This window comes from Sturnus vulgaris, chromosome 26 (genome assembly GCF_052056855.1).
Source record: "Sturnus vulgaris isolate bStuVul1 chromosome 26, bStuVul1.hap1, whole genome shotgun sequence".
NCBI classification, from domain to species: Eukaryota; Metazoa; Chordata; class Aves; order Passeriformes; family Sturnidae; genus Sturnus; species Sturnus vulgaris.
The window spans coordinates 1780280-1791791 of NC_142268.1; the positions used below are offsets into that span (position 1 = coordinate 1780280).

Here is an 11512-nt window from a genome sequence, read left to right on the forward strand (position 1 = left end):
CGCCGTTGCGGCGGTGCCGGCAGGGGGCGCGGGCGCGGCCGGTGGCCATGGCGGATTATGAGGCGGTGCAGCGCGGACCGCTGCGGCTGAAGGGCAGCGGGGGAGCCCTGGGGGCGGGCAAGCGGTGAGGAGGAGCCGGGGAGAACGGGGGGAGAACGGGAGGCGGTGAGGAGAGGCCGGGAGAACGGTGGGCGAGGAGGGGATAGGCAGCCCGGCGCTGAGCGCTGACCGGGGCGCTCCCCTCAGGAAGAAGAAGAAGGCCAAAGACAAGGCCCAGATCCTGGAGCAGATCGTGAGCAGCAAGAAGCAGGAGGAGGAGAAGAAGCGCGGGTTGGACAAGCGGACCCCGGCGCAGGTGGCCTACGAAAAGATGCAGGAGAAGCGGGTAAGGTTGTAGAAACCCTGGTCACCCCTCGAGTGCGGCCGCTGTGGGGGCTGCGAGTGCCGGGAGTAACCGGTCCTTCTGTGTCTCCTGCAGCAAATGGAGCGGATCCTGAAGAAAGCGTCCAAAACCCACAAGCAGCGAGTGGAGGTGAGCAAAACCATCCCGAGTTCCTCAGGCCAGCGTGTGTTTTATTGCTGGGCTAAAGGAACTGTTTCATCTTGGGAAACACAAGCAGGGACGCAGGGGGTCTTGTGGTTCAGCTTTGGTGATGTCAGCACCCGTTTATCTTTCTCTTTCCCTCCCCTAGGACTTCAACAGGCACTTGGATACTCTGACTGAGCATTACGACATTCCCAAAGTCAGCTGGACTAAATGACCGGGGCAGCTTTTCACGGCTCTGGAGCTGGAGTTGTGTTTTGTTTGTATCAAGCAGGGTTGCCATGTAAATCTGTCTTTTCTCCATATTGTCTATTACATCTTCTGAGCTTTTATGACCTTATACTGTCTTATTTTATAGTCTTGTTTTTTAAAACCAAATATCCAGCAATATCTCCTCTGGGCTGAGGAGCTCTGGTTTACGTCAATGCAGAGGGCTGGTTTTTTTAGTGTTTATAGTGAGATTAGGGCCAAAACGAATTGCTGTGAGCCAGATGGAAAACATTCGTTTATTTCTTTGGTTCTAACAGTTCTCCCTTTTTGAAGAGTCTCACATTTAAGTTTCTCTTGTAAGTTATGTGAATTGTATAATTACTTTCTATCAAGTTCTGTCAGAGGCCATGCTGCAAAATGTGAAATATGTAAAATTGTTTTACGAAAGGATATTCTTTGATCTTTGTATACTTTCAAGCCTAATCAGCAAGAAGGGAGGTTTAATCCATGAAATGGAGAGCAGCCAACAAGCTCTAAGTGATGTCCAAGTTTTGGTACCTGATGGGGTGGATTTCTGGAATCCCACCGAGCACCCAGGCTTGTGCAACTCTGAAACAAATTGTCAGTGTGTCTCTTGAGTGTCTAATTACTGCTCGCTGTGCACTGGGCACTCAATCCGATCTTTGTGGAAAACAGTATCATTTCTACCTTGGGCTCTTCCGGAGGGCTCCGCTGCAACTTGTAACTTCGATGTAACTTATTAAAACGCTGCTTTCATCCCTTTTTTGCCGCTGATACACGTATAAAACCGGGGCGGTGCGCTGAGCAAAGTTTGTGTGTGGAGTTTTGGAAGCGCCGGACCCGCCTTTACGAGTCTTAGCCCTTTGAGGGATAACGAGTATCTTGAAGTTGGAAATCCTAAAACGCCGCTTAAATCGGAATATTTTTCTTAACCCGACTTGGGTTCTGCCGCGGGCGCCGTTGAGCCCCGGGTACTCAGTGTGTGTCTGGGTCACCAGCTTGGGGATGTCCCCACGTCACTGCTGTGTCCCCATAACACACCTAGACCCATTGGGGCTCACCTGCAGGGCCACCAAACCCACCTGTGGTGGCCACCAGCTTGAGGATGTCCCCAGAATTCCCAAGCAGGAGCCACACCTCAATCCAGGTGGGACTCACCTGAATGGCCACCAAAGCCTGCTGTGGTGGCCACCAGCTTGGGGATGTCCCCGTGGCACAGCTGTGTCCCCACAATTCCCAGCAGGCTCTCGCCCACCTGGAGGCGTACATCGATTTCAGCGAGGATGACAACGTGGAGGAAGAGGTTTTGTCTCGAGGTGAGTGGCTCCTGTCCCCTCCTGGCTGCTGGCCACGGTGGCACCGGGGATTGGGGACATCCAGGAGGGGGCTTTGAGCATCTGGGTGTCCCTGAGTGGGACATGGGGGCACTCCTGCTGTTTATTCCCAAATTTGGGGTCTGGACATGGGGTCTCTGCTGGTTTCCCAAATTTTTGATCAGGACACTGCCCTGGGCAGCCTGTGCCAATGCATGACCATCCTTTCAGTGAAAAAATTTCCCCGCAATGTCACCTCAACCTAAATAGTCCCGGGGGACTATTTAACGTCTGTTCCCCACTCGCTGTGTCCTTCCGCCGCACCGCGCGTGTCGCTACGCGCAGCCGCCGGTTCCGGCATGACGTCACTTCCCGCGGAAGCGGAAGCGGGAGCGGGCGGGACGCGGCCCGGCCGCGGCGATGTCGGCCAGCGCCGTCTATGTGCTGGACCTGAAGGGGAAGGTGAGGCCCGGCCTGGGGGGTCAGCGGGGCTGGCATCGACCTGGGGGTTCCGCCATCTGTGGGGGGATCGCGTTTCCCTTCCCGGCACCGCCCCGCGTTACCGAGCGGGGACAGGGGAGCTGTGGCCCGTAGCCCCTCACCGGTAGAGATGTTGGGTGAGGCGGCGTGCCCAGGGCAATGAATCTATGCCGGTATCGCAGCTGCTTTGTCTCAGAGGAGTTGCGTGTTTTCCTATCCTAAAGTCATTGTTAGGGCGTGAGCAGTAATAGGGGAAGGGTAGGTCTGGGAAATACTAATACGTGACTTTGCAATTAAATATTGGTATTTGCGTTCTAATCGACAAAGTATTTTGGTATTGTGATTCGCACTTATAAATGCAGAGATGCTCGAGGGAAGCTGGATAACTTTGAAGGGGCCTTTCAAGCATTTCGTGTCTTGCATGATAACGTCCTTATGAGAGAGGAAAAACAAATGAAAGAGAAAAAAAGGATTTGTTTGCTTTCTTGATAGGTTCTGATCTGTCGGAATTATCGCGGAGATGTGGACATGTCAGAGGTGGAACATTTTATGCCAATCCTTATGGAAAAGGAAGAAGAGGGGACGCTTTCTCCTATTCTAGCACATGGAGGAGTTCGTTTCATGTGGATTAAACATAACAACCTGTATCGTATCCTTTATGCTACAGATGTTGACATGCCAAACGGTTTGGGTTTTTTTTTTTTAATGTCAAAGTGTAAGTCAGAACGAGTGAAGTGGCATGTAGAGGCTCTATTCAGTAATGTTGGTTATATCGAAAAGGGTTTTTGTGTGCTTTACATACTGTGATGTACACCAGCAGCATAAGGTCTAGAAAAGTGTTTTTATTAATTTTACTCTAATTAATGACTTCCCGAATGCTTATCTTCATATCTCCACAGATCATAGGTGCTGTTAAGTAGTTAATGCTTCAATCTTCTAGTCAACTCTAATTGCCTAAAATCGGGGTTTTTAAAATGCTCTTAGTAAACTTCTTCTAAATGCACATTCCTGAACATCCTTCATCAGTTGTTGCAACTTCTAAGAAAAATGCTTGTGTATCATTGGTGTTTTCATTTTTATATAAAGTAGTTCAGGTGAGTATATTTCAGAACTAACTTTATGTTCTTTTCTGTCTAAATAGAAATGCATAGACCTTTCGTGTTTTTTAAGAACTTCGATAAGGACATTTTTACTTTATATTTGATTATTTTGTAGAACCATTTTCTTAACCACTAATAAGGGCACTGATATTTTGTAGCTATATAGGCAGAGGATGGGGCACAGTGCTGTAAGTAGTTACACAAGACCTGGAGGAGATTATGAATTGGTGCATGTGCCTGGTGCCTCACATAGATCTGTGTTTGGTTCATCTGTACCTGCTGTGAAAAATACTTTCTCCAGAATAAATATTTTTTCATAATAGCTTCTTCTAGGATTCTCTGTATCTGTTTTGATTGTGGTGGGTTTCCTGGGGTTGATCTGAGCAGAATGCTGTTTGGGTTGGAACTTGATTTTAGATGCAAGAATACCTTCTGCATGTGCTGTGCTTCCTTAGTTAATGTTCTTCTTCTCCTTCTCCCTCCTGTTGTTGCATTTCAGGTTTTTTCTGAATATTTCAAGGAGTTGGAAGAAGAGAGCATTAGGGATAACTTTGTTATTATTTATGAGTTGTTAGATGAGCTTATGGATTTTGGTTATCCACAAACCACTGATAGTAAAATTTTACAAGAGTAAGTATCACTCTGCATCACTTAGAGTGACAAAGCCCTTGGAATGTTTTGAGCCTTGTTCCATAGGCAAACAAACGTTTGGGTGTGTTCTAATTGTCAAGAATATTAATTTTCTTTTTTTTTTTCAATGCCAATTCTATGGTTGTGAAGGTACATCACTCAGGAAGGCCACAAACTTGAAACTGGAGCCCCACGCCCACCTGCCACTGTTACAAATGCTGTTTCATGGAGATCAGAAGGGATAAAATACAGGAAAAACGAGGTGTTCCTGGATGTCATAGAGTCTGTTAACCTTTTGGTGGGTACCTTGCACTTTAGCTTTTGTGTGAGAATTGTAGTAGGAAGTGTTAAAAAGGACTTTTTGTGTGAAAACCTGCAATAAAAAGTCTGACTGTGTAGGGTGTGCTGTGACACTGAAAGCAATGTAATCAATAAGTTCCCCCAAGGAAATTCACTACAAATAATGCTTGAATTGTGTGTATTGCTGATTTTTGGATGTGTCCTTTCTTCCTCTGTGTGTGCCCTTTCATCTCCCTGATCTAATTCACTCTACTGGATTAATGCCTCATAAGAAACACATCCAAGAAAACCCAGGGCATGGGGACAGGGTGGCAGTGTTTGTTGGTGTCACAACATAGCACATCCCAGGTGTCTCACCTTGCTCTTCATCTCTGTTTGTTCAGGTCAGTGCCAATGGAAACGTGTTACGGAGTGAGATAGTTGGATCCATTAAAATGAGAGTCTTCCTCTCAGGAATGCCAGAGCTGCGCCTTGGCTTGAATGACAAAGTTCTCTTTGATAATACAGGCCGTGAGTGTTGCAGTGTCATGGTAATCACGACAGATTCCATCTGGAGTCGTGAGTTTTGACATGCTTGGGTAGCATTGTAATCAGAGAATCACGAAGGTTGGAAAAGCCCTGTAAAGTTGTGAGGTCCAGCTGCTGACCAACACCACCGTGTTGATCACCAGCCCATGTCCCCAAGTGTCACATCCACAGCCCTTGTGAACACTTCCAAGGGTGGTGACCCCACCAGTGCCCTGGGCAGCCTGTGCCAGTGCATGACCATCCTTTCAGTGAAGAAATTTTCCCACAATGTAACCTAAACCTTTGCTGGCACAACTTGAGGCCATTTCCTCCTGTCCTGTGTTGCCTGGGAGCAGAGCCTGACACCCCTTCCTGTCAGGGAGATGTACAGAGCCAGAAGGTTCCCCCTGAGCCTCCTTTTCTCCAGGCTGAGCCCCTTTCCCATCTCCCTTCCCCAGCTCAGTTTCTTTCTCTGGACACACTGCATGGGTGTGAAAACTCAATGTTTTCCTTGTTGTGAGGGGCCCAAAACTGATCCCAGGATTTGAGGTGCCTCAGCAGTGCCCAGCACAGGGGGACAATCACTGTCCCAGTCATAGAAAGTTGGCTAAAAGGGAGGAATGTCAGCAGGCAGCAGCTGTGCTATGGTGAGTCTTGGGCCATGGTTTGTGTGACTTTGTGTATTTTCTGCTAGGTGGGAAAAGTAAATCAGTAGAACTGGAAGATGTGAAGTTCCACCAGTGTGTTCGTCTCTCTCGCTTTGAGAACGACAGGACAATCTCTTTCATTCCACCTGATGGAGAGTTTGAGCTCATGTCATATCGTCTCAATACCCACGTGAGTCTGGATGTTTGCCTTTTTAAAATGACAATGGTTTAGATTGTAGCCACAATAGCTTTCCCTTCTTTTTTTTTTTTTTTTTTTCCCCTTAGAACGTGGGCAGCACATGGGTTTTTGTTAATAACAAAACCTAGTGCTCACTTCTTCTGGAGAAAGAAGAAAGTTTAGACTTAACTGAGCAATAAGTCTCTGTATTTTCACCTGCTATTGAAACTCTTTTTGAAACACTGTGGCTATGTTTTTAATCTTAACTAAATAATGTCAGTGTAGCAGTTCATTGTGCTTGCTAACAACAGTATTTATGTCACTTGGTTATACTGGAGTATGCCAGCCACGGTGATAAAGATGACCTTTGTTTCAGAAAAGTCAAAAAATTCAATCTTGAAAAGGTCTACAGCAAAGAAATAGTTCAGTCCCCAGTATGTTAAACTACCAAATATTTTCCAATGCAAGTGTTTGTCATTAGACATTAAGCTGAGATACACATTTTTAAGCCTATAATTCTTGTACATTTGATCATTGGTATATCAGTGCTTTCTCCTTTGTGTAATTATTTTGTACAAAACCACAATTCTGTCATTTTGAACACCCTAGGCTGCATATTCTGTGTGGTTTCCATATTGAGTATAATCTTATGGGAAAGCAACATTTTAGTGTCTCTGTGTAAAACTCAGAGCTGTGATGTATTTTTTTTTTTTTCCCCACCAGGTAAAACCCTTGATCTGGATTGAATCTGTGATTGAGAAACATTCCCACAGCCGCATTGAGTATATGATCAAGGTCAGACATCCTTAAATAATTTTGGCAAACTTTAGTCTTCTTTTGTTTCTTTTCAAAGCTTGATGAGCAGCATATGCATTTTTTTTGTACAAGAATTCAGTATTTCCATGGGACTTTAGATACATTCGAAGATTTCATTTGTAAGTTATGATCTCGGTTTCAGTTCTGGTACTCAAGATAACAGGTTGGGGTGGAGAGCTGTGTGTCTCACAGCTCTCTGAGCTCACCAGCACCATGAAAATACTTAGACCCTGCTTTTCTGCTTTATTTTTTTTTTTTGTTCTTCTTTAGGCCAAGAGTCAATTTAAACGTAGATCAACTGCCAACAATGTGGAGATTCACATCCCAGTTCCAAACGATGCAGACTCGCCAAAGTTTAAAACCACTGTTGGAAGTGTCAAATGGGTTCCAGAGAACAGTGAAATCGTCTGGTCCATTAAATCTTTTCCAGTAAGTGTTATTTTTTTACTCTGATCACCCAAGAATGTAATAATTACTTAACACTAATATTTCATTCACATTTAGACTCTGCCTAAAGCAAATTCTGTTGGTATCAGACAAGTGGCAGTGGACTCTTTCTCTTTTTCCATAGATGAAAGATTGGAACTTGCTGATGTTGTTTATATTTTTTTCAACTTTGATATTTTTTCAGAACCCGGGTAGAGAGCAGATTTTTGAGTGATGTCTCTGGGTGGTGTAATCCTTGGCCTGGCTTTAGCAGCAGCTGTTTGAGTTTTGTCAGGCTCTGCTTCTTGGGTGGTTCCATGAGCATGAGCTCTGTCCACTGCTATTGGTGGGATAGTGCAGCTGTGTGTCACTATGTAATCTGAATTTTTGAGTATGATGGAAGAAAATGCATTATGCCTCAGGCTGGATCTGCATTTTTTTTTTTTTTCAAAAAAAAGAGGATTTTTGAAATAAAAACACGTGTCACTTTGAAACCCTGGAGAAGAGCTGGAATAAATAGTGGAGTTCAGCAGTTTGACACTAAGAAAACTACTTGTATCATTGCAAGTTTTTTATTTTTTTTTGTTTCAAGAAAAAAAACAAAACTGTCCCTTTTGGGTAGGGTGGAAAAGAATACCTGATGAGAGCTCACTTTGGACTTCCAAGTGTTGAAGCTGAAGACAAGGAAGGAAAACCTCCCATTAGTGTCAAGTTTGAGATTCCATATTTCACCACTTCAGGAATTCAGGTTAGTGATTGAAATCAGAAATACAGAAAAATTCACACCCTGTGCTCTAACATTTCAGGTGTTTCCCATATTGATGTTCAGTTTTATCCATATTACTCATAAAAGGGTCAGGATTTTTGCTTTTTTTTTTTTGCTAAATGCTGTTTGGCCAACATGAGAAACTTGATATCTTACAGATCTTTCTTTTCAGGTTCGTTACTTAAAGATAATTGAGAAGAGTGGCTACCAGGCTTTGCCCTGGGTCCGGTACATCACCCAGAATGGAGGTGAGAGAAAGGGAATATTTTGTTTCTCCAGAATACACCAACAAATTAAAGCTCATATTTTTGAGTATGGAACAGTCTGGTTTAGATACACAGTAAATTAAGTTACAGCTGTTTGCTTTTAGTCCCCTTTTTGGTGTCTTAATGAAAGACCCAATGGGGTGGAGTGGTAATGCTGTTCAAGCATTTTCTAATTGAGCTGGAATTTGATAAATTTAAAAACAAACACATTATTAGCAGTATGCTCATGCATATCATTCTGCCAGCTTTAAAATGTATAAGACACTGTTTAGTACAAAATACTGGATTTTTAGCAAGCAAAAACGGGTGGGAAGGGACCTTAAAACTCATTTCATTCCACCCTCTGCCATGGGCAGGGACACTTTCCACTGTCCCAGGCTGCTCCCAGCCCCATCCAGCCTGGCCTTGGGCACTTCCAGGGATGGAGCAGCCACAGCTTCCCTGGGCAGCCTGGGGCCAGGGCCTCACCCCCTGCACAGGGAAGAATTTATTCCTGATATCCCATCTAACCCTTCCCTCCTTCACTTGAAGGCTCTTCCACCTCTCAGTATTTATTGATGTTTGCATATTCTTGTATTTAATCTGTATTTATATAAGAATGCATTTTATCACTTTATCCCAACTTGCTGCTCTACTTTACTTCTTTTAATGAGACAAATTACTAAAATTGGGGTTTTTGTTGTTTTTTTTTTTCCTCTTCACAGACTACCAGCTCCGAACACAGTAAAACATCTCTCAGGCACCACAGACAACAAAACCTTCAGGCCTAGAATTCATTTCCAGAAGCTTCTGTGGTCCTGAGAGCTGTGAGTGTTGTTGCCAAGGGTCTCGTTTCTGCAATCTTGGATTGACAGAAGAAAGAATTGGAAATTTATTGATTTCAATAATGTGTTTGAGCTTTTGAACCATTAGTATTGATTGTGTGAATATTTATTTCATTCTTAGAACATGCTGATCTTGCTGCTAAATGCTAAATTAGGAGTAGCAGTTACATTGAGGAGCCAGGAATCCAGAATGAACCTTGGGAATGTCTTGTTGATGCCTTGTCCGTTACAGTCACAGAGTTTCTAGTATTTGTATTTTAGGATCCCTAAAGACATTGGCAGCATTGTGCTACAAATTAGGGAGATGATTGTGCAATTAAATGACTGCTGAACACTTTGTTGTATTTAGCCCAAGGTATTTATTTTTTTTTTTTCTGGGCATTTGGGTGCCTTAACTCATTTATAGCTCTGTTAACTTAAAAAAAAAATTGCAAAATATGAGTTGAAATTACCTGAAGTCAAAAAATACTGTTAGATTTTTTTTTTTTTTTGCATGGTTTCAAAGGAATTAATCGGAGAGAACTTCAAGTGAAAGGTTTGGAAACAAAAATAGGGGTTTTTTTAAAGACTGAGTCAACTGAGAACAAGAGATGACAGGAGTAGGTGCCTGTGGGAGAGTTTCTGGAAGCAGCACTGCTGGCTCCAGTCAGCTGAAATGCAGGTGAAAGAATTCCAACCTTGTGACTCCCCAGGGCCTGGAAACCCTGCCCAGTATTTGCTTTGCTAAATTTCTGTTCATCAAACAACTTCCCAATTGTAATATGTTAGACATAAAGCCTTAGATTAGGTATATTAAAAGACCAACACACTTCTAGAGGTGATGTAATTTGGTAGGAAGACTGGGAGTTTATTATTATTATTTTTCCAGATAATAGTACTGTACTCTAAGCTCTTCCTGGAAGTTACTGTGTGAGAAGAGGCCGACAGAAATACAGTTGCCATCTTTCTTCCAGCTTGCCTTTTGTGTTAATTTAGGGCAAATACTTCCATTTTTGCTATAGTTTGCTAGAATTGTTTAACTTCATTTGCCCTAAGGAGAGATGTTTTCTTTCTCTATCTTTTCTGTTTGTAAACAGCTATTACTGTATTTTCCTTGCAGAATGAATAACAGGTCACAATGTTATTCTTAAAGGTATTATTTTTTTTTTTTTTACATGCCATTTCATTTTTTTTTTCTGAGAAGCTACAACTGGCATGGGTGTACATAGTTATTTTGGGTTTTGGTGAGGTGGTTTTTTTTTTCAGGAAAATTGTGACGGTTATCAGTATTTTCTTTACACAACTTTTAGGATGTTTTGTGTTGAATTTAATGCTCCTGAGAGGTGCTAAACTTAAACCACCAAAATCTAAATATCTATGTCTGCAGATATGATGTGATAATACACTGTATGCAAAATTCTCCACTGGTGGGAGAGTCCAGGAGTGTCCACAAAGAGTGGGAAGGTATTTCAGTCACTGTCCTCACTGAATCCTTGTACACTGTATCCAGAGGCACCTGTGTGTACAATTAGCCAAAAATCAGCTCAACTCCCCCGGGCTGCAGCTGCTGTGACATTGCAGAAGATGTGCCTCAGGAATTCTGATGTCTGGTGGTGTTTGGCAACAACCACACTCACGGTTTTTGGCACCTGTGGGTGTGGACCAGGTGTGTTCTGACTCTTTGTCACCCAACGAGCTTGATGTTGAAATGAAATCACCTTGTTCAAGATTTCAGTTCCACTGCTCATTTTCATTTGAACAAATTAAGCTTATGACTGGACTAAAACTTTTTCTATTAAAACTGTAACTGGTTGACAAATCACTTTCTGCTGACTTTATTTTTCCAAGTGTTTGCTCTAATTATGCCTGTAAAATGTGACTCTCCATATCTTTGTTTTCCACTTGAACTTTGATCTTGCAGACCAGGACCATGTTTTCTATTATTTTGTTGCAGTTTGACTATTTTGATGATGGGGCATCAGCCATGCTTGTCCAGAAGGTAATAAAGGGCAAAAAGTCCACTTTGAATCAGTTGTACTTTGCCTGATTCTTTTTCAGTTTGATCTACACCACGTAGTAGCCTCTAATCTCAGAGTGTATTCAGCTCTTCTAATGTGAGGCCTGAATAAGTGAACAGAACTTTATAAAAGCAGGAAGTACTGATATTCCTGACTTGTTTACCAAATACTGATAAAAAAAAAATCCATTTTTCTATTCTCTGCAAAATCCACCCATAAAATTGGTGCTCAGAAAGCAAAATGCCCCCTCTCCTTTTCATCCATTCATTGTCACAATGCCTGTGGAGCTGCACAGGCAGAAAGACAGAAACGAGAGATGTCATTCCAGCACTTTGTCTCATACAAGAAGGGCAGGTTTGGATGGGACACTGAGGGGAAATTTCCCTGTGAGGGTGGGGAGGCCCCTGGATCCCTGGCAGTGCCCGAGGCCAGGCTGGACAGGGTTTGGAGCACCCTGGGACAGTGGAAGGTGTCCCATTTAGAATGA

The 11512-nt window shown here is 43.4% G+C and overlaps 2 protein-coding genes across 3 annotated transcripts; both read left to right on the forward strand.

The window, feature by feature from the left end:
* FAM32A (family with sequence similarity 32 member A) lies at positions 1 to 1531 on the forward strand. Its single transcript, XM_014882996.2, has 4 exons — positions 1 to 124; positions 247 to 385; positions 479 to 532; positions 693 to 1531. Exons 1-4 carry the CDS (start codon positions 48 to 50, stop codon positions 759 to 761), a joined length of 339 nt encoding a protein of 112 aa, XP_014738482.1. The 5' UTR covers positions 1 to 47; the 3' UTR covers positions 762 to 1531.
* Positions 1532 to 2043: 512 nt separating this feature from the next.
* AP1M1 (adaptor related protein complex 1 subunit mu 1) lies at positions 2044 to 11035 on the forward strand. 2 transcript variants are annotated; one of them, XM_088178987.1, is made up of 12 exons: positions 2044 to 2091; positions 3061 to 3217; positions 3595 to 3662; positions 4168 to 4298; positions 4449 to 4596; positions 4982 to 5108; positions 5800 to 5942; positions 6654 to 6725; positions 7017 to 7175; positions 7795 to 7920; positions 8111 to 8186; positions 8909 to 11035. In XM_088178987.1, the coding sequence occupies exons 1-12, from the start codon at positions 2059 to 2061 to the stop codon at positions 8929 to 8931; spliced, it is 1263 nt and encodes a 420-aa protein (XP_088035113.1). In that variant the 5' UTR covers positions 2044 to 2058; the 3' UTR covers positions 8932 to 11035. The 2 variants fall into 2 exon arrangements, with proteins under 2 accessions (XP_088035113.1, XP_014738526.1); XM_014883040.2 differs by lacking the exon at positions 2044 to 2091 and adding an exon at positions 2425 to 2550.
* Positions 11036 to 11512: the final 477 nt, after the last annotated feature.